General features: G+C 39.9%; 1 protein-coding gene across 9 annotated transcripts in view; it reads right to left on the minus strand.

The window, feature by feature from the left end:
• MEIS2 (Meis homeobox 2) overlaps positions 1-23,824 on the minus strand; it is a 174,645-nt gene that overhangs the window by 98,884 nt on the left and 51,937 nt on the right. For all 9 annotated transcript variants that reach the window (XM_055810767.1, XM_055810756.1, XM_055810761.1 and 6 more), the window contains one exon: positions 23,089-23,234. In XM_055810767.1, the coding sequence (XP_055666742.1) occupies positions 23,089-23,234 (146 nt within the window). The remainder of the gene's footprint in view (positions 1-23,088; positions 23,235-23,824) is intronic.

A 23,824-nucleotide genomic window follows, 5' to 3' on the forward strand; every position in this document is an offset into this window, starting at 1 on the left:
GAGGAAATCAAAGGATTTCCATTTCAGAAAAATTGGTTCCAAAAATTGTTCTCAAGGCTTGAGCATGGTGAGGACGAGGTGACGGTAAGCTACTTTTGTCATTCTTTGATTCCAGGAACTGTCAGAGGCTACAACAGCCTCAATCTAAACAGTATAAACTGGAGGACTCTCAGAGCTGCTGTAAATCTACTGGCTGATAACAGACTCTTAAGAAGTTCAGCTAGAAATCAATGGAGCACATACATGCTCTGGAAATAGCCTGATGTGTGCATGCCCAATTTAGGGGTCTTTACAAACCTTAGTGATAATTGTTCACCATACAGTGACCATTGTAGTGTGCCAAAATAAAGGCTACTTTCTCCTGAGGTTAAGTATGAAACCTTCTAAAAGTGCATAAAAAAAAATTTAGGGGCACCTGTGAATGTATATATAACCACTAAGGAAAACAGTATTGCTATCTAGTCACTGCAGGCACCTATTCCTTCAGAGTTAAATTCAGTAAAGACGGAAATCAACACTTTAAAGGTGCCTTTCACAGCATCCAGAAAATGCAATCATTAATTTCTTTACTGTACAGAAGCAGAGTCCTAGTCCTAACATGCCAGCATAAAAAGTCAGTGCTTTTAAGTCATGTTAGATATGCCATAAATATTTGGTAAGCACATACTGGCAAAATATTGATTTCAATGGAGCCATGTCATCTGCACCAACTGAAGGCCTTCCTCTCAAATCTTCTTGCGGCTTGTGCATAGGGGCAGAGGACACAGATGCTTTGCTGGACTGGGAGGCGGCCCTGGAAGAGGCTGCTTAACAGCAGAACCAACATTTGAAGGGAGAGGAAGACATCTAGCTAATGCGACACGAGGTGGTGGCAGCATAGGGAAGGTGAAAGAAGTCCCATACCCCTGGGACAAAAGGAGGGTCAGTAATGCTTCCTTCTGGGAGTGCTTCTGGACTGCACAACAGGATACTTTCGCATTAATAAACATAACATGCCCTTATCAGGTATGGCAAAACATATGCCAACTTAATTTTTAATCTTTCCTAGACGTCTGTCCCTATACCTAGAGCACCAAAATTTGTAAATGATAAGGACAGAAAAGATCTCATTCATCTGCACATATTTATTAACACTAGGATTTTACCTTAGGCTATTGGCTGAAAACCTGTTTAGTAATTTTTATTCGAGTCGGATTCATATGACCGCTATAGTGTGCTCTGCTCATTGATGTAGTCTTGGGGCATCTACACAATTAATTCTCCCTCACTGCACATCAGTGGCACGTTAAGTTTTTCCTAACAACCTATGTGGATGCATATAATTTCACCACAATATATGAAGCATGTCCAATAAAAGGAACATTGATGGGTACTTTAGTTCTACACTGCATCAAGCTTTCATACAGGCTGGACCAAAGAAAATAGAATTTGATGATTAAAGCAACTATATCCCCCAAGCCTTTCCTAACAGTCTATATCCATAGTTAAAACAGAGGAATCAAAATAAATTAAATCTGAAAGCTGATATACCAGACAGGGAGTGAAAGAAAACAAGACGTTTTGCCCTATGAAGTATTTACATATGCTCACTACATCAGCTGCATCACAGTGCAGCTGTTTGTAGGGCTGAAAACAAGGATGCCCAAGTTTTCCTAAGACTTTGGTAGAAATTTACAGAGATCAGCACACCTCCTGAAGACTGTTTCCGCTATGTAGCCTACATTTCTCATTTTGAGGTGACATTGATACATGCTTGATGAATGCAACTATTCCACAGTTACATGAAATCTAGTAAATAGATCTCAAATCAAAATGCCATTTTCTTTTCATTCTTCTCCCTTCCCTCAGGGCCAGAAGCATTGGCTACTGCTGAAAACAGCCCTGGGACCAGGATCCTGTGATTCTGCTATCTTGCAATTCCTAAACTCTACCAGTTCCAAAGGTTAAGTTTTTATGTTTGAAATGAGGTAGATGTGGATGAAGTAGCCCCAGTGTCCCAATTCCATACATGCCAATGCGCTGTTTTCTAAAACCAGCCAAAACCAAGCTTACTTTACTCCCCTACACTTTAAAAGAAGCACAAAAAGCTTTGGCACTTTGACAAATGATGAATCCTGTTGCAGCAGTTCTTAAAGCCAGGTCAACAAAATTTTGACATCTTAACTTAAATTGCTGATGAAGATGAGTGAGCTCAAAGTGAGAAATTAGGCAGGTAACGGGTTTGCAAATCGTTTCTGAAAAACTCTTTTGTGGGAACACAACTTCAAACATTTCAACAACTCACTTTTCTGTAAAAGACCACAATAAACCCATGGAAATTTAAAGACAGCACACAGAAGCCAGAAACAGCCAAAGAAAGAAACTCCTAGAGGCCAAGTTCTGCATATTAAAATATCCTGGTCCGATAAAGCACAAAAATAATACAATATAGCAAACAGGTTTTCATTCTCACATCGCTCCATCATTGATCATTACATTACTTTCCACATTCTTTGAAAAATGAATGCAATATTAAAGAATTTCCCACCTTTTAAATAGTAACATAACATCTTTCAGGCATTTAATAAAATAAAAGAATGAATAAGGGTAGAAATGAAGGCTTATTTGCTATGTACTATTGCAGATGTTGATCTTAGTACACACTTCAGTGATTCATGAACTCCATAATAGAATAAACCTAGAACAGTCTATTCACACAACTCTGTTGTCTTCACATATGACCTTTGCTCCACTTCATTTACAGGCTCTCACAGGAAACTGTTAGTCCATGTTATAAACTCCATTTCACCAACTTTGCATTTAATCTGATTTTACAGTTGTGTAAATTGCATTCTTATCAGACTCAGTGTACAACTATTATTTACCAGCCATAAAAAGCTTTTTCTAGTAATACGCACTACTACCTAAAAATGGTACCTAAATTATACCCATAAGATCTTCAGTGTCCTCACTGAACATACAGTGGCCAATACAGAAAAAAAAATATATGCTGTGACAGGGCTTTGTTTTAAGTTTATATGACATTTACCTAAATGAGCCAAATTCTTTATCATCAGCCTCTATCAGAGGACATAGTGATAGTGTTGTGGAGGACATCATAGATGCACACAGTCACTTGCACCGGCAGTGCAATGACATATGCAAATGACATTTTCCTCTGTGATTTGTACATGCAATATGAATCTCTTTCATATGCAAGTGACATTGTGCAAAAAATGAGCTTGTGCATTCACATACAGAGCACTTGTGCCAGCCTCTGTTATACTGCTACTCTTTCTCACCATCAAAATGGCCTAATGGGACCAGAAAGCAGACAGACTTACTCAACTGGAGGACAGCCAGCAATGCTAGATCTACACCACAAACCCCAATGCAGTGGCATGTCAAAGAAAAAAGAAGAGCTGATCAGACTGCTGTTGCTTTCTGACACCTCCAGCTACCTCTCATCCACACCAGAGCTGGTGTAGAAACCAGCATCTGTGTCAAGGTGCCATAGCCAGATGTTTTGTGGACACTCTGCTGTGTCTTAGTGACAGCCGAGAATCTAAATCCTTTAGGTAAAGTGCCTTTACGTGTTAGGGAGACCTCTCACAATTTGTAGCTAGAGCATCCCTAAATAAATTTCGATGAAACATCTCTAAGGGAGGAAAGTTAGGTACCGCTTCAAACTACCGTATGTGCTGTTCATACCACAGTTCTCTTGCAGCAGAGGAATGAGTTGCAGCTAACATAGCTAAAGGGAAGTAATGATTACACAAAAGCTACTTTTCCAGTTTCATTGCTGTACAAGAGCATAGCTATTCCCTGCATTGATTCATTTGTTACCTGGAGGGTCAAGACCTTGCCTATGCGAGTAACCACAGTAACTTCAGAGGGTGTAGGTAAATGAACTGAGTAGAACTTGGTCTTAAGGCAGATATAAAAGCATCTTTAAACAGTTCAGTATGAAAGAGGCAGAGTAGCATGACACAGGTAAGGGAACGCTTTCTAACAAACAGAAAATGTTCCCATTCTGCTGCCAGAGGTATAGATGGGCCTGATGGAGGCAGCTTTTCTAGAGCCTATAGCATGTCTCTTTCAGGAGGAACCACATTGACTTAAGATGTCTTGGGATAATCAGCAAACTATGGATAAAGTAATACATCCAGTTTCTACCTCTGATACTGTACATGTACAAGTATTTACAACGTCTCAAAAAAATATTATGTTGACTCAGGGCAGGGCAAGGGGGTGTGGAGAATCAAAGTAATCTTTTTCAAGAGTCAGTGTTCAGCCTGCAAATTAGTTAGGGGGGGAGGGGGGAGGTTCAGAAGTATCATAACAGATTAGAAAAGGGGTTTCTGGCCAGAACTTTGCTTTTAAAAACTCAAGTGCCTTCAAGTTTGGATTATTGTTAGTTAAATACACATATACATGAATTAGTGGCAGTAGTAGTGATGCTAGTGAGAATAAAATATCATGTATTAGACAGCATCAGTTTCTGAACCTTCCTAACACCAAAAGAAAATGCATATATCACAGGGCCACTGAGATAAAGTAACACTCAGCCCTAGAGGGCACAGATTTCGTCTTTATGTAAATCAGTGCCTGTCACTGCATGCATGATTCACTGCTCAGAGTGTACTCTTCTGTGACGAATGAGTCCCGCTTAATTTGGCAGTGATTATGCGGGTTGCTGGCCCTCTAAACCCCTTTGAACTTGTAATTGCTGCTGGTTTAAATAATGAACATTAAGGGGAGGTGGATTCATAAAACTGTGGATAATTACAATTTTTTTCTTTTTTCCTTTGTTTTTCTTTTAATGGAAATAAAAGGCTTCTGAGGCCGCTGATAACTGTATCGTACTAGGCTGTTACCGAAATAAAACTGCAGTCTTGTTCAGTCTCAAGGAAGGAAAGGGAATGGAAAGGAGAAGAGGAAAAAAGAGAGGGAGAGGGAGATCAGAATGGCTTGGATGCCAGTAGAAAAGGAGGAGCAATGGCATTCATGAATATTCATAGCTAGTCACATCTGTAGTAGGCTTGCTTTCCACCTTTTTTTCTTTGCAGTTCAACATGGACAAGAAGTGCTAACAAAAGAAGGTGATTGTGCCATTCTATCAGGCTTCAGGTTTAATCTTTACAGAGCATATGGGTGAACTTTTTTTTTTTAAATTTTCAGACTCCCATTTTTTAAAAATTGCAAATGCCTTTAACCAAAGGAAGTGTTCCCTCTCCCTCCCCCCATCCATGCTGCTTTTTAAAAATTATGTTCCTGTAATTATGAATGTGAGGGAATCAGTTGCCAAGGAAGCATGATGTGTAACATGCAGCAAATTTGTTCCTCCTCCCCTTTATGAGCACTTTACTAAATCCTCCAATATGCTTTGATCCAGTAAAATTTTGATTTGCGTATGTAATATATTGAAACAACGACAACAACAAAAATTGTTATTGAGGAGGGGACAGAAACCAAAGTCAGCCAAGTCAGGCAGCTACTACCCAGAAACAACAAAGAATGAATGATAAATTTAGCAGCCTCATGTTCAATTTTCAAACAACACAGCAGAGATTTATAGCTTTGCTGCTCCCATGGTAAACGAAGCAGCACACAGAAAGCGTGTCTGTTTTTGATTTTGCTATGTTTTCCCCCTTTTTTTGTTCTTTGCCTATTTGCAGGGTTTTTTTTTTAACTCTACATTTTCTTTATCCTGGTGTGAGATGAATATCAAAGGCCTAGTGCTGTTGGTAAGCCTCCAGCATACAAGGCAGCTCAATGGGATGTTATTAGAACCTGCGTCACAACATGGCAGACTGTGATTAATAGCAACTGTATCAACGGTAGCAACTTCTCAACAACGCCCTCCAGCAGCTCTAAAGGGGCCATGTGAAGAAGAAGGGAGGAAAAAAAAGAAAAAAGAAAAAAGAAAAGAAATGTCTGTAAGAACTAGCTGCTAAAGGTTCAGCTTTGCACATGATTAGGTTATGTCAAAACTGTGTGACTGCTTTCAACCAGAACACAGCGGGGATATTTATTTAAAAGCATGCTACCATATGCATGGGCTGATCAGTGTTTTATTTTGCCAGAGCCAATCATGTGAAGAACAGGATCAGAGTGATAGGGAATAGGACACTAAAAAGACCTGGACTGGTGTTAGAAGTATAATCAGGGTTCCCTCCAAACGAAGAAGAAAAGATTTTCCCAACACTTCATGAAAATTTCTAAGAAAACTACAGGGCTACTAAGTTTTTCCTGTTGTTACACAAAAGAAAGCAGGTTTAATTTTAAACCAGGTGTAGACTGATATCCTTGCTCCCTCTCAATTTTTTTTTTTAATTACAGTTTAGAAAGTTGGGTCCACACACTAAGAAATGTGAAGCTTATTCAAATTTCCTATTCCATATCAGAAAAGGCTTTAACAAATGTCCCCAAAGATTCAAATAATCCAAAATTAAGCTGTTGCAACTGTAGCTCTGAATATATGTTTTGATCCATAGCAGGCCCAAAAAGAGAATGTAGATACATCAATAGCTCTTAAACATTACTATCTGGATATAAACTTCCAACTCAGAAGGCTTTAAACTTTTTCCTGCCAGAAGTTTGGAGGACATAGTGGCCTTCTGGGATCGTCCTATACTTGCATCATTTCTTGGCCCCATCGCCACCCACTGCTGACCCTTATCTGGCTCAGTGAACTACTGATCTGGCCAATAAAGCAGGTTATATTTAGTCAAAACCAAGAAAAAACATTTGTTAAAATGCTTTAAAAATATTTAATATTACCTGCTTCTTCTCACAAAACTTTTCTGCTGCTAAGAGGTTTTCATTACTATGAACAGCATTTTAAAAATGCTAATCATTCTGCCATCTCCTGTCTCTCAGATAGAAGAAGGGGAATGTTCACCTACAAATGTAAATGATGTTAGTAATCTCAGTCACAAATTAGGGTGTTGGCATAGTATTTACACTTTTTAAAGTACACAAAGCTATTTTAAATGTATATATTAGCATTGCAGCAGATTTAATCCATGTCTCAGTGTGAAAAGCAGCAGAAAAGTAAGACCTGGAAGACTTGTGGTAGGGTTGATTAGGAGAAAAATAATCATCAGGTGAAAAGAAAAACCAAACCAAAACAAATCAAAAACCCCATACCAAAACAAAAATGGAATAGCTCTGCAAATTAGATGAAAAGGTTAGGAGTGAATAGGAAGACCGGGGAACACGAGTATATTGTACTGTCCTCCCTCAGGAGTTAAAATGACATAGTCCAAGTGCTCTGCTGTTGGCCAGTTGTCTTTATCTAATGCTCCTCTCATCCTTAATTGTCACATAGTTAGTTCTACTGAGAGAGCAGAGGTTATCCAGTGTATTGAAGTCCAGAGGCAAGGATTGTATACACAATGCTGAAAATCAACACCTGCTGAGCTATAAATAAAAAATAATAAATCTTAACTACATTAGAAAATAAAGCAACTTTTTATTTCTTTCTCAAAAACACATTTGCTTAAAAAAGCACTGAAATATGCTGTAATTGTGCCAAAGACTGTAACACTCCCTTCAACCTGTTTATCTTTGAAGACCATAACTAAGGAGGACAAACTGGTTTATAGTCAACAGAAGTTGGAAAAGAACTGCACTCACAATTTTTCTCTAACACTAATTTTCCTTATCTAAGAATCTTGCTTGATTAAAATCATGGGGCAATTAGTAGTGGAGCGAAGAGATTACTTTCTGTTGCAAAAAGACAGCCAGCCTTTACAAGTTCTACAAATGAATAATTCAGGCTCAGTTCTCAGCTGTGTCCAAGCATGAGGAAACCAAATGCTTCTGCTTGTGGCTTTCTGATCCCAGGGCTGGCGGGGGACTAGTTCAGTACCTAATACCATTCAGTGCCAGCTCCCAGGTTTGTTGGAACACTCTTGTTAAACCTTTTCCACACAGGAGTCACCCCAGCACTTTTAGGACTGCCCAGCCACTCTCTTTCACTCAGATGAGTGGCAGAAGGTGGTTAAGCTGACAACCTGTTTTTAATAACACCTCCACCCCCACCCTATCATAGTTGCCTCTACTAAGAAATGCGTGATGGTGGCCTTGCTATGCTATCCTGTGTTCTTTATTATGAGGCAATATCCACACAGAGAAAGCCTCTGACTGCTTAGCCCCTTAGACACAGTTCCACAGACTCTAAGTATTGTTCTTTCCCACCAAAAAGGACTAATTGAAGATGAGCTAGGAAAAATCAGCAAAGTGGAACAGTGCATCTATAGGATAACTATCACAACCGCGCAGTACCATAGTCACTTTTTATAAAGGTGGGGAGAGTGAGCAGAGGGAAAAATAACAAGTTCATTCTTTATCCTTTTACTAAGATTTAGTCAAATACACCGAGATCTGTGAATAGTGTACGTGGCATAGCAAGAAACAGAGCCATCACTGAAAGCTGACTATTGAAGACAAAAAAACAGTGTAGGGCACACAGCCCTCTGGCAGAACTGTGACAGACCAGCAAGTGTCCTCTGAGGTGCCTAGGTAGGCAGAGGGCCACTAAACTATGGCAATATGGCTCAGAAAGGTTGAAGCCTTTGATAACGGCTTTTCCATCGATCTCTTATCAGCATTTCCAACCACAGAAGTTTGCATGGCACTTGAGGATTCTAGGGTGGGAGAAGGAAGACTGATGAGAGAGGGGGAAAGGAGATGTGGAAACTCAATCATCCCCTGCATCTTTTATTTTGCTGAGCAATAAATAAATAATCAGTACTAATGTTATTAAAGCAATTTTGCTATCTCAGGGTCAAATTCTGAAAACAAACGCATGGCCTGACTGGCCTGCAGAAATGCATTTGAGGACAGTTTGATCCAATCTGGAGTACTGGTGATCTGTAAGTTTGATCTAAATCAAAATTATTATTTCTGCTAGGAACATGGGAAAAGCTGGCATAAAGAAAAAGCTGTGACATGAAGCATTTGTTTGGATCAAGTACAACTTACTCCTGTCTCCTGTATCCTCGAGTGTGATTTTCAGAAATAATCAAAACAAAAGTGACAAAACCCAAAAACCACAATGAGCAAACAGCAGCTTTTAAGTGCTGTGGGAACAGAGACATTTGTTTAAGTAACCACTGTTTAAAAAATGCATACATAGTAACACCAAAATAAACAGCTTGCAATGTTGTTTATTTTAAGATACACAATAGTAATGTAAAGTGCTGCATGCACTGAATTCAGGGTGTACTAACATTATTTACAGTTCTGAAGAGCAGTAGGAAAACTCAGCTCCATGCCAGAAGACTCCCTGTTCAGAGAGCAAAGGTCAGTACTCGCTGCTTTTGCAGCCAGGAGGATTTCAACATGCAGCCATGGAAAGCTCCCGCTCTCTTTTCTTGTGCAGGTAACTTCTGAACCGTATATCAAAATTCTACAAAAGGCACTTGATGCCAATGGCATCTTTAAAATGGATACACAAGCCCATTCCTGAGAAGGATAATTAAGAGGGAGAAAAAGAGATCTTTGCCCTGTCACTTCGCTTCTTTGAAAACCTTCCAAACAGGCCTGACTCCCTAGACTATGTTGAGCCAAACAAAAAAAAAATCCCCCCAGAAAGAAGAATACTAACAAAACTAAGCAGTGGCGTTCTGAAAAGTGACTGACTTACTGAACAGATTTATGTCCATCCCTGTGTGTCTGAATTGCATTTGGCTCTTGGCTGACAAAAAATGCCATTGACTTCAAACCATAACAGAAGTTTGTGCTATTTTTCTTCATAAAGCCAACCTAGCTATAGGCAAGAAAACTGGACTTTATTCTGACCACTTCATCATCTATTTATTATTGTAATTGCATAGATTTACTATTGTAATTGCAACATTACTGTTATCATATAATCCCTGCGACTGCCAACAAATGAGCCAGAAAGAATCCAACTTGGATCTCAGATCCCAGGCTAAATTTGTAATTCTGGCAATGAGGGAGGGGGGAGGAAAAAGCAAGCATTTTTCTGCCATGCAAACTGAGCTCATTTGATCTGGAAGTCATTGAGGCAAACGTGGAACCCCACAGTTACATTATTATAAAGTAATGTTGAAGAGCAAAATTTCATTTTAAATTCCAAATACAATCTCTTTCTTCTTGATGCTTTTGAGGAAAGCTGTGTGTAAAATTCAGCACTTTGAGTCAGCAGGCACTCAGTCAATATTTTCTTGGGGTCATTCTGCCTCTCTGAGGGCCCAAGCTTTGTTTTGAATCCTGGCGTCAAATTGCTGTAAAAGTCTGTAAGTGAAAAACAGGTGAAAAGGCCATGTTTTTCACCTCTTTCGGCATTTGAATTTCTGTGTAAATCCACAATCAACCTAATTTTGCATTAAATTTGGATTGTATCCATGTCCTTAAAAATCAACATGGATTTTGAATGGCCAAATGACTTTTGGTGGTTTGGGTTGTCTTTTCATAGAACTGATGTTGCAGCAGATGCTGGAAATATTGGGGAACGCTAAGCTGAGTAAGGGTTGATTTCAGACCTATACCTTCCCCAGATATTTGTGAAACTTCACATTATGTGAATGGAAAGCAGCGTATGTCTCATGACACCATCTCTGACTCTGACTATCTGAAAGGCAGGTGTTTTTAACATAAGGTCCTCACTACAAGCTCGCTTCCTTTGTTGGTCTGACAGGGCTCAAGCCTGGCTGACCTTCAGCATCCACTCAAACTCCCAGTGCCTGAAGGAACAGTAATTATATATTTCTCTTAAGCCTAATTCTTCATTTTGGGTTTCAGACCCATTTCTAACTTGACTTTGCAAGTTAATTTTGCAGCAATTTTTCCACTGACAGATAAATGAAATGTCATTAAGAAAGTTGAAACAAATACAACAAAAACTTAAACCTGAAGGAAGCCAAATCTGGGAAGGTTTCCTTCTGAATACAGCTCTAATTTCAACATATTTTTTCAGTTTTTTAATCATTAATAAGAAAACATGGAAATAGGAGAAATGCTTCGGGCAACACTACTTTAATGTAACCCCAGGAATGCAAGATGTTTCTCAGCAGTATTTCTTCAAATGTGTTTTTGGAGTCTAGTTTTAAAAGTGCTAAGCAAAGGCACTTCCACAGATTGTTCTACAGTCCCAGCGACTGGGGTTTATTTTGGTTGTTGAATTCCGTTATTGCTGCAAGGTGTTTTGCTCCCCCTCAGTAATTTCTCCTCTTGTCTGTAGCCTGTGCTTATTCACCAATTCAGTATGCGTATTCTGTGTCTATGGATAGATTGTATATTTTGGGGATGGATGGGGAGAGCACTGGAAATAACAGAACAGCTCTTATTTCTCTCATTTTCTTTCAGCCTCTGTTACACTTTTTTGGGAATAAGGGCCCTGATAGTCCAGGCTCTCCAAACATCCTTCTATATCTTTCTTAGACTCTCAGCAGACTGGCCTCAGGCTAGTTTCATAATCATCAAGAAAGAAAACAGTCCTCATGTTCAGCATGAGATCATAACACGGTGATCTCACTCTGAACATTACCTTTCGCTACAGCAGCTCTATTGACTTCTTTGCTTAGAACAGTTTGAATTTCCCACCAGCTCAGTTGTGTGATATTTGGCCTCTTTTAGGCGAGATACCTTTCCGCAGAGTGAGCCTACAGGGCACTGACTAGAAAGCTCATGAGCCCCCAGGCCTTGTTTGAAAGAGTTTTCAGTCTCAGCAAGAAGTTTGCCGCAGCACTTGTTCGGGAGGCAGCAGAGGATGTTCCAGCGTTACCAAGTTGGAGAGCATGGTATCATACATTTTCAGCTGGGGCTTTGAGTAGGATTCAGATCCCAGGAGCTAAACTTGGGATAGTTTAACAGTTCTAGGGTTACGTTTATTCATACCCATGCTGGCAAGACACCACAGTCTTGTTTGTTTGTAGACAGTTTATTTTCCTGCTGCACATATAGTTTTGCACTGGTTCATAGTGGGATTTAATCTCCTTTGCGAGCATTATTGCTCTCTAAATGGACAGCTTTGGGGGAAGAAAAGAAGGAGAAACAGGCAAGAGCCTTTTATCTGTGGTTTGTTTGCATCCAAGAGCATTGTGGGATATAAGTTCAGGTTTCACAGAGCCAGGACAGCTAAGATTAATTATAGCAGTGAATTGTCTGCAAATGCCTAGGGTAGATATGCACTAAGTAGTGGGATTTTTCTGGTCTGAGAAGTGTTTGCTTGGCATTTAATGGCCACCATACAACACATGCATACAAAGTAGGCCGTTTAAAATTGAGATGTAAGCAGGCATACTATGTGGAACAATGTGGGCTTCTTAGGATTGTCCTAAAACTCTGCAGCTCATCCCACTGTCCACAGAGATGTCCATACCAACTCAGGGAGCACATGTCTTTCCTAAGAGATGGTAGTTCATGCAATAAAGTGTTTATGTGGAACTGCAAGAAACATGGTTGAAAAGAGGCAGACCAAGTAACACAACTCTTGGAATAGTCCGCCAAAACAGTAAAGAGTGGAAGAGAGAAGTAAATTAAATTATTTTTCCCCTTTTTGTTGTTCACAGCTAACTTGTTTTCACATATGTTTCCATTTAATTTCCTACTTCATATCTGAAAGAGACCAGAATATCCCTTTAAAGTTGAAATTGAAGCACCCTTTAAACATTTAGATTTTGAAGTGATCCCTCAAATTAACCAAATTTCCTTGCAATTTAGGAGTGCCGCTGTTCCTATGCATGTATGCATTCCTATGCACCGTTCCTTTGCTGACTCCCCCAAATACACACGTGACTTTTCTGACCACATAATGCTCCTTATTCCTGTTGTTACCACACTTATCATGACCTTTCTCACTATTCACATTCTGTATCCCTGAATAGTCCATGTGTGGACTATCAAAACAGCTGTCAGCTCTCTGCATGCGTTCCTCAGTACACAGGGAGTTGCTCAACATGAATCAGGGACTTTGCAGTAGCCTTTCTGTCCCTTACTCTTCACTCTAGGTCACCCTCCCGCTTCCCAGTTCTTCACTCAAGCACAAGTGGGATGCAAAGTGGGAAGCACCTGGATGAATCAAAAGAGTCAGCAGAAGGATCAGGACTGGCTGGAAAGCTGCCAAAGTCCTATTTTGCATCAGGAAACTCCCTGGGCTGTTGAGGAGGGGAATATCCACCAGTGACTTCTTGAAGTACAAAGATGCATTTGTTAATGCTATTGCACTCTCTTTATTCTGCCTCTTGCCCCTGGGCTAGCGGTTGATGCCCAAGGTTGTTTCTCTTGCTGCTTTCTGGGAAAGATATTTGATACCATTTGCATGCAATAATCACCACTTCAGGTCACCAGCAAGGAAAGGACCTGACAAACAGAAAGAACCCCAGCCACTTGAGCTAAAATAGCTTGCAGCAATCAAATGTTGTCATCTACAGTGTAGACCAGAAAGAACAGAACACTCTTAACTGTATGTTAAATGCTCCCTCATAAAGGGAGAATCACCCTAAACTTTCAGAGTCTACAAAAGTTCAAGTATTTGAGTATTTGTACAAGCATTGCATGACTGTCGTGCTAGTTCAGCAGTAGGATAAAACCACAACAGAAGTACAGGCCTTTGTAATTCAGCTGATGCTAAGTAGAAGACACAGGTCTCATGCAGAGTTTTTCATCTGTAAATATCAAAAGCACTCTGAAAAGAATCTGCCATCGTTATGCCATAGTATTTAAACAGGGAAACTGAGGCATGGTGTCTTGCCATGGGCACAGCTAGAAACAGAACTGAAATCTCCCCATGTCTGCCAGAGCTCACTTGTGCTAAAGCATCCCAGGGATGATGGTGAAGGTTCAGCCACAAAAGAATGTGACAAAGAGCTGAGCACTCAAGAAAGTTGTCCTCCTATCACAAAATAGGGGATCCTTGAAAGACCTGTTAAGCGCAATTTTTTGATAAAATGGCCATAGTGTTTAATGACTATTAAGACACAAAATTGTGTTTGTCTGTCTGTCTCCCATTATGATTTTACTGCTTCATCTTGTCCATTTTTTCCAAAGAGATCAGAGTTCCATTGGAATTAATGGAAGCAGGACTGAGAAGCACACACTGTTTGGCACTAACCTGCCGAATTATCTGCCAAATATTTGAACACAGAAAAATTAAACCTGCATTTTTTACCTTACCTGGGAGGAAAGAGAACCGCTTTTATAAAGATCCACGTACGTTCACAGAATATCAACTATCAATGCAGCTTACATTGTCTTTGGTTTTTTTTTAATTGGCATAACAATCTTCAAAGTAGTCTGGACTAGGCCATGATCTTACAAAAAACTATTCCTTTTATATACTTAGTATATACTAAGTGAACAGGAGCTTTCCCATTTTTATGCAGCTGGGTCAGTATTTCCACAGTACATCCACCTTAGAATATCAAGCTGCCACTTTGAAATGTACCTCAGACCAAACAAAAGCTTGATCCAGATGATAGCCAAATTTCTATAGCATTAAACAAACTAATATATACAGATTTTTTAAAAACACTAAACTAAAATATTTGCTGCTGTTTACTTGGTTACTCCGATTCTTTGTGCTGAGATTTAACATCATGAGATGTTAAACATTTTATGGACATAAGTAGTCAGCTGCTACAAATAAAATATGTGTTTTCAACTGCCATCATAAAAAGGTAAAACCAAGACTTAAAAAAATCTTTACGGCATTATACAGTGAGTTGACAACCTATCATCCAGTATTAGACAAAACAACTGAAATTAGTTCTGGCATATTTGGGGCTAGTGGTTAAAAATAAAAATAGCAAATGTAAAAGCATGAAAACTGTATTGCCATTATGCTTAAGGACAATAATAAATCTAAGGATGCCAATGATTGCTTTGGGTACTACAAACGACTGCTGCCAATCAACTCTAAAATATGTAATGCATGGTGTTCTAAGTATCCTAACTCAAGGCAAACTCCACAACACCACAAGTAATATTGTCTGCCACAAACTGCTCTTTTCATTAGGCGACAATAAGAATTGACATCTCCATTTTTTAGTAGCTGTGGAACTGTTCGTCAGAAATGCGCTTTTTTTTTACAGTATAACTCTAATTTTACAGAAAACTTCTTTGAAACCAATTACTCTGCCCTTGGATCTTGAAAGGAAGGTCTTAAATAAACATGTCCTGAGGCAAAAGTGAGAGGCAGTATCACTTTGCACAAACAGCAGCAATTGCTTTCTCCCTAAAAATATACTTTATATATACATATACTCGTGCCCACACTATAGAGAAAGGGAGGAACCATGCGTTTTCTGATGACAACTGTTTTAGGTAGTGGAACTTGAAAATACTCAAAAGAATTCTCACCTCTAGTTGACTGTGATCTTGATTTTCAAAGGCTGCAGTGCACAACATTTATTAGTGCAACACTCTTTGAGTGTTTAAACACTATTTATATTTGCATATGCTTTAGTTAAATCCCCTTTTACCTCATGAGCCTCGAAGCCACAACTCTCTATAAATGAATTCTTGTCACTACTACTTCCTTGTTTCAATTACTTTAAGGAATTCATTACTTGGACTTTGGAATTCTTTCTTCTTTTCTTTTCACTCAATTCCTGTACTGACTCTGCAAAGCTTTGTAATCTGACAATAACAACCAGAAAACACTGGTGGCTGATCCTATCTTTTGCTAGGCCACATTCAGCTTGCTCTGTTGAGGCTTTTTAATCAAGTCTCAACTAAAATCATGCACATGTTTTTCATTACAGTAACTCCCTATTTGAAAATGGCAGGTAAAATATTAAATTGGGAAGCAACATCTAGACCCGTTATCTGATGGTTTGGCAGTGGCTGACCTCATATGCCACATGAATGAAATTCACCTCGCTGCAGCCCTGACACACTGTGTTGCCTGTTGAGAAGGAGGAGGGGGCAAAATCAGGCAGGGCAGTGGGGAAAAGGGAAAAAGAAGAAAAAAAGAGATGTGAAGGTAAAGCACAACTAGCTAATATCAGACAAGGTAGTGAGAAAAACTATTACAGCAGGCTTGGCAAAGGACCATTAGGTAGGCTCAAGAGCCTAAATCGTTCTGGTAGCAACGTGAAAGGACTTTGCTGTAGTCCCTCAGCCTGCCAGGGGGGATTCAGGGAGGGAACAAGGGTGATGAGGAAGGGAGAGCTGGAGGGGAAGGGTGATGTATTTCATTTGCTTGTCCCTTGCAGGATTTGCAGTTCGGGGCTTGTTTGGGGTATGTGTATGAGTGTGTGTGAATTTCCCCCTATATATAACTTGGAATCTTACTAGATAACAACTTGGTGACACTGCAAATCCAGTATTCCTCAGAATGCTATTTTTGAAGCTGAAACACACAACATATTTTGATGTCCAAAGAAGTACAATAAAGATCCCCCTTCAAAATAAAACAAGAAGTCAAAAACAAAAAAGAAGGGGGGGGGGGGGGGGGGGGGGGGAGGGAAACCAACCCAAATGCACATGTAATAATTTCCAGGCGGCCTTCCTGTGATTGTATCCGATTATTTAAATTTCGGACTGTCTCTTTAATTTGAGGAGCGGGGAGAGAGGCGACAGATGGCAGACAGAATTGACTTATGTCCTCTATTCTTCTGCAGAAGAAGGGGGAGTGCAGAAAGTTTGATGGAGGCAGAAGCTACAGTACGCAGGCCTGGCTATAACTATCTAATAGGTCTTTTGACGGATCGGTTCGGAATATTTAGGTTTTTTTCTCCCCCAGACAGGCTTTGTAACAAACCCACGGTCCTGGAGGTTGCCATGGGTGATGAGAGCGCTGACATCCAGTTCCAACTACAAATAAGCACATGACAAATGGGCCCAGAGCCCTTCGACAGCCCTGAACCTTGGTGACCCCCTAAAATACCCAGCCACCCTGTGCCCACGCCCCAAAAAAAAAGCATTACTGAGTATATTTTTTAAAACTGAAAGCTTGCACTTAATTGGAAACACTGCCATGTAACCAAAATGCTTAGGACAGCATGTACAAGTAAAAATAAATCACGCAGCATTGTTATTTAATGCGCTGTGACATCATTTCCTGAAATTAAACAGAGATGACACAGATTCAGACAGTCCCTGCTAAGGTTCAGTTCAAACAATTCACAGATGTTTTCCTCCAGCCAGCAGAAAACAATGCGGGGTTTAAAGCACTCCTCTCCCGCTCCCCCGCTCCCGCGCCCGCTCCCCAGCCTTTTCGCTGGTATGAGGAGGTATGGCAGTTTTAGAATACATGTTCCCGCAAAAATATTCTTTTTTTAATTTAATTACTCAGGCTGTTGTACTAAATAGATGGATCATTGTGTCACAAAAGCATCAATTTTTCAGAAGAAATAACAGATGTCTATGTAACAATGATTAGATTAACCACTCCCAGACAAAGCTAGCTTTTGAGGCCCACACACCCCATGACCCCGGGTTCCCTCTTCTGTAGGGGGTGGATGTAGAAATGTCAGATCTAATCTCAGATTCCATTTTTAAAACAAACAAAGCCCCACCCCCACCCCCATTTCAGCTCTTTTCTTTTAAGGCTGTGACGTTTAAAAGGTACATGAACGCTCGGTCTGTTGCTAAATCTTGGGGACTGATTTCGTGGCCGAGGACAAGGGGCATGTGGAGGACGCAAGCTTTGGGCCTGGGATCAGGAGTGACATTTTGAGGAAGGTTCCCAGTTTTATTCTGTGCAGGCTGGCGGTGCTATAGCGCAGACGGGCAGGACAGGAGAGGGGTGCTGGTGACATTAAGTAGGTCTATGCCACCACCAGCAAAAACAATGCATGTCAAGAGCAGCCGCCAGCCCTTCTGGTGAGCAACCAGAGCAACCTTGGGGTGCCAAGGTGCACAGCCCCATCAGGGACACCAGGACACCAGGTCATGGGAGTTTAGCATTCAGACACTGTTTTTTTCTCCAGTACTAGGGTGAAATCACTTAACCTCTCCTCACAAAGTTTACCCAGCTGAAAAACGAGCAAATATTATTTTGCGCTTCCAACTGGGCGGTGTTTGTACAGTCAGGGAGGTCTGTCCTACACCAGCAAGCAACTCACTACCTGGCTGCACAGTCAGCACACAGCCAGTCTAGCTTAAAAGGCAGACCTGGAATAAAACTGTACCTTAGGCACCTCCAGTTCTCTGACTACATGGTGCACTGAAATGGCACAGAAATGGCAGCTGTGCAAACCCACATGCAGGTCATTTCACAGGACAATCAGAGGGCATCGTCCGCCTCCTCAGTGTACCCCGGGAGCGCACAGTGCATCACAGCGCAGTCCAACGTGCACTAAAATTCACCAGAATGTCTTCATATTCTTGCATTTTCTTGAGTGTCCCAGCCTTCTTGTCATTATTTTAACTGGGCAAAGGTCTGTTGTATTTTTGGGTTTGCTTTTGTTTCTTTTAAGTAAAGCAAAACCTGCAATGTGAAGAACATTTCTGCTAGACCAGGACTCTGAGGAAAGCTGTTTTACTGTTTGACAGGAAAGTAAGCTCTTCAGTGTGGAGTGCAATGGCCAGCTATGTTCCTAACCCTCCTTTAAGTATTATCGCTAAAATCATGATATGGGAGGAAATATTTATGAAGGTGGGATGGCTTCAACTGTTTTGAAAGCTTGCTCCATTAAAAGCTTGCTCCAAGATTGGCTTGGGTTGACAACAGTCATCTCTAGAATCAAATATAATGAATAAATAAAATAGCCACCCTGTATAAAAAGCTCGGTAAGCCATTCATCAAAATATGATAGGGATATATTCTCAGATACACCCACACAAATACAGATATTTCAGTAAGGCTGTTCATATTATCTAATCTGGCCACCTGAATACAGCAGGCTATGAAAATTAATTCAGGTGAATACAAGACCTGTGGCTGGTTCATTTTAACACATTCCAGCAGACCTTGCTCTAGCGTGATACCAAAGCAGATGAAACCAAAATCTACTCTGCAAGACACTTTGAAGACTAAGATTTTCAGCCAGAAGATTGCAGAAATCAGGCTAAAATGACACTGTTCAAACAAATGTTAAGAGACAGAACTTCAGCTAGCAAAAAAAGCAAAAAGCCAGTTTGACTCCACTGACTTTAGGGGAGCCATCCCAAATACCACCAGGTAGGAATATGGCACCATCATAAAAAAGGTTTCATTTGCAGGCTACCATCAGTATATCTCTTACTTTTAGTTGAGATATACATCTTACAGACTAACAAAAGAAACAACCAAAACAAAACTTTAACAAAAGGCATCACTCCAGGTAAGTGTCAAAGAATAAATGCATCTCTGTTCTACCAGCTCTGTAAAAGAAGGAAAAAACGTTGAGTGTAGCAAAAGTGTAGTCCTCAATACACCACACTGCAGAAAGGGCTGAACTACCAGAGGTACAAGTCCATAGAAGGGTATAATTACTTCCCTCATAACTTTGCTCTCTTCTGACTATGTACATACATTTTAAAGGTCCTCCACCCTTCAAAAGGGCACAGGAGAAAGGGGGGGCCGGCTCTGTATAGCTGCTGGTAAGAAATTCTAATCTCAACATTGGTGTAAACTAGAGGTGTCTATACATTTGAGCACTTCCTGTTTTCACTTCATGATCAAATATGTTCTTTGCAGGGCAAATAGGGGAGCACTTGAGGGAGGAAAGCAGAGATGTCTGAGAGGCTAATTGAGTGTACTAAGGACTCCTTGGCATAGAGGAAAAGGAGTCTTCCAAAGCGATGAATAAACTCTCGGCTTGGGTCAGATTTCTTGCTGTTTCTTTTCTTTAACCACCTTTGAACTCAAATAAAAACAGCCTTAATGTCAGGTTTACCTTTCTGATGTCGTAATCTTTATGTACTATTGAAAAGCTTATACTACCAGACTAGGATTTCCTCTACTTTCTTAAACACTGGATATTATCCAGAAAAAGCATACACATTTCCAACCAATTCATCCTCAGATCTTTCATCTTCCGGTACTGTTGTAATTCCAAATGTAAGACAGAGCTCAGTAAGTGAATGAGAACATGACAGAAGCTCCTACTCCTTGCGTTTGATTTCCAACAATAAAAACATGCATGTATATCCTATTTCAAATATAATTAAAGTTGCTGCAAAATGGAAGCTGTGATAGGGTTTAGAAATTGTTTTGAAAGACACAGCCTGTCAGATACATTCATTCTACAACAGAGTTCAAGTGCCTGTCTTTTCAAAAAAGCCACTTAGGCAATTCAATTTTTAAAATCAGCTACCTTAGGAGTTTGCAAACTGCATGAATAAAGGAAAAAAACCAGCATTTTATTTAAAATCATAAGTAAATTCAATTAGTCAGAGCTGAGTTACTCTCTGAATTTGACAGTCTAAAGGAATTTAAAGTTTAATCCATGCCATAAGAGATGGACTGCCACTGCCTCTCCTTCCAGGGAAACCAGAGGTTAATGATTTTTGTCATATTGAGACTAACAGCTAACAATTGCTACAGTTGGCCTTTAGTATTTTATTTGTCCTTTTGAGGTATTCAGAATAGGTGACAATGGCTTGCAGTTGAGAACATATGTAGAGAGACCCCTGTGGCTTATGGAAAAGTTGCTCCATGCTGGTTGGGTGTTTGAAAAAAAAATACAACCAGAGCTCTTTTATGTTCCTCTCCTTAATGAATGCATGAATGTCAAAATGTACCAATGGCCCATTCAGGGGGCAAAGCCTAAGCAGCTCCTTCTTTAAGAACACATCCTGAGATGTAAAATACATTTGCTTAACAAATTAAAATAATGAGATAATTCAATTAGTTTCTTTAAAAAAAAAAAAGAGAGAGGAAGAAAAAAGGGTACATCAGGGGATTATTGTAATACAAGAACAGGTCATAGAGCACAAAGGAGGAACAAACCAATTTGAAATAAGGTTAGAGTAGTAATGAAGGAATGTACATTGAATCATGGACGTCCATTGTAAAGATATTTACTTGAAACAATAAAATTGTACATCACAGATTCCCCCGTTCTGGCTCAGCCAGCACTGTGCTTTGAATGGACAAGCTAATTTGAGAAAAAGTGTGAGATCTTTAAAAGAAAGGAGTTCTCTTCCTTCCCTGCATGTGTTTATGGCAAGAATCTTTCTGAATTTACATTGCACTGGTCAGGGGTCTCCATTATCAGTTTGCAGGTCTGAGAATTACAGCACAGTAAATCTTTCAACACCTGCAAACTCATTAAAGCCTGGATGGTAAAAGGTTTGGGGCTTTTTTGTGTTCATTTAATTTGATTTTTGTGAGGCCATCCTCACCAGTGATGGCAAATTTCCTCAATTCATGCAGGATGGAGAGGGTCAGGAGAGAGAGGATGGAAACAAGGAAAAGGGATTTTAAAAAGCCAGGAGGACTTTCCTCAAGAGGAGCGAGAGGCAGTTGACTGTTTAATAAGCATGTGTCAAATGCTTTCAAGGAGTATGTGAGAAAGGAAGGCAGGGAGAAAAAAAACAAGATATCACAAATTGCATAAAAGGAAACAGAGTTAACACAGAGACATGTACAAAACAAACTGGTTTATTTGTGGCCTTGCTTTTTGCTGTCTGCCTGTACTACTCCTCTAAAGATACCCTACAGCAAAATGAAAAACCCTCCACTCACACTCACTCGACTTCCAAATTAAAAACATTTTACAGGTTAGTAAATCTCCAGCTGAGGTGATGTAGCAAAGAACAGCTGTGAAGTAATTTTGATAATGATGAGAATAATAAGCACATGGCAAGGTTCAGGGCTTTGCTGTTGCAGCTTCAGTGCTCCTGAATAGATAAAAGTGATTAAATACTCCTGATTATCCCTGACCAATATGTAATGGATTTACAGCCCTTTCAATTAGTCAGTATTTGCTTAGGACTCATTATTTTGTCTTTGGTTAAGTAATCAGCCCAGAGACTCATGTTCTGTCTAATTCCTCTGAGCCAAGTGGGTACAGGGCACCTGACCTTTGAAATGGCCATAGCTGGGAGGCAGGAATAACCACTACTCCAGCAGAGACACTGGCTATTCCAGCTAATCCTGACCCCACAGGCCAGATCAATGCACCTTAGTTTGCTACTAATGTCCTTACATCAAAATGATGGTTTAGAAATGTGGATCTATTGCTCCCCCCTTTAGCTGTGCTGCTAGCAGAGCAGTTCAATAGTCCCTATCATAAATAAATCGGGTACCTTGTCCTGAAATCATTATACTGTAACCAACATCAGCTACCATGAAAATTTATAAAACTTTGGTAGAAGAAAAGGTAGTTAATAACAGTTAGCATTTTAAGAAGTGAGAAACAATTTTACAGTGAGAGGAATAGGAAAATCAATTGATAATTTTACCAGTTTCCAGTGTCCCTAGTTTTTCTGTGGAACCGTGTTTTGATGCCTAAGTGAAGCTATAATAGTCAACAGAACACCAACACATAAAACCAATTGCAAGCAGGATAAAGATAGTCCATGAAGAGTATTGCTTTTTCACATATTTGATCTCTCTTCCCCAAATGTGAATATGGCTAGCTGTTAACGTAATGGACTTGAAGAGAAGCTAAAAAGGTGCTTATTCTCTTTGTTACACAGCTGAAGAATTAGGGAACCTGTAAGCCTTCTCCATTTCTCACAAAGTAACAACGACAAGTTTGCAAGCTGCTGCTTTGACTTCTCTAACATCCGCAGTGTATGTCAGCACACACAGACTGGGGCTCTCCCTTCCACCATATACACAGGAAGTTTGTGAAAACAGAGACCAGCAATAAAGAATCCAGAAGGCAGAGCTTTCTATGTACTAAAGCAAGAAAACCCCCTTTTTTTTTCCTTAGGAACATTCTGAATAGTTCAAAGCAAACAATGGTTACTTTATATGTAGGTGTTGTTCCATGCTAAGGCTTTGTACTCTCTCTCTTTTTCTCTCTATAGGCATGTATGTGTGTATATATATATACATACATATATATAGGTTTCTTTCAGACTTGTCATGATTCCAAGAGCCAAGAAAAAAAAAATCCAGGAAAAAAAAAGCAACAATAATTGAGCCCTAATAATCATCCAAAAAATTATGGGGACAATTGATTTCTAATAGTGATGAATAAACCTCATTAGGCACATGAATAGAAATCTATTTTGGTTTGGGGCACCACTTACTGTGAGATGCTGGAAAAGCCACGCTCTCATGATATTTGTTGCTACTTTGGGAAAAATGCCTCTTTTCTTCTGACGCTTTTTGTCCTTGTCTGGGTCATCATCATCCCCTGTACCAGGTGAGGCTACACTGTTGTCTAAACCATCTCCTACAACAAAGAGAAAAACAGGAAGGAGGGGACATTTAATGAACAAGATATAGAAGCCAAAAAGGATCATTAATTACCAAGACACTACCACAGTTTTATTTTGATTTGCTAGATCAGGCACACATAGTTTCTGATTATATATGAGTGCTGATACAAATATGTAAAAATTAGAAACCATGTCTCTCCAAATACTAATTTTGCATTTCACACATGCATATATCATTAATTCAATTACAATTGTGTGCTTGACATAGTGCAATAGCTCTTTGTCAATTATGGGATTCAACGTGGGAAAACCTGCCACAAGAAAACCCATTCACTGTAAATGCATCCCTACAACCATTCTGAATGCGTACTATAAGTAATCAAGTTAAATGTTCTGTAGTCTATATATTCGAGGCCCTCTGCAGAGGTGGCAGTAACCATGTCACCGTTCAGTGCACATAACACACTGTCAGATGAGCCCCTCCCCATAACCATCACCTCCCAACCCACATACATAGGCACGCACAAACACGTACACCTAGTATGACCCTGCATATAGCATTTGCATGACATGAAAACTTCTACATCTCTGCATCAGTGATTAT

The sequence above is a fragment of the Falco peregrinus genome, chromosome 1 (genome assembly GCF_023634155.1).
Source record: "Falco peregrinus isolate bFalPer1 chromosome 1, bFalPer1.pri, whole genome shotgun sequence".
NCBI lineage: Eukaryota > Metazoa > Chordata > Aves > Falconiformes > Falconidae > Falco > Falco peregrinus.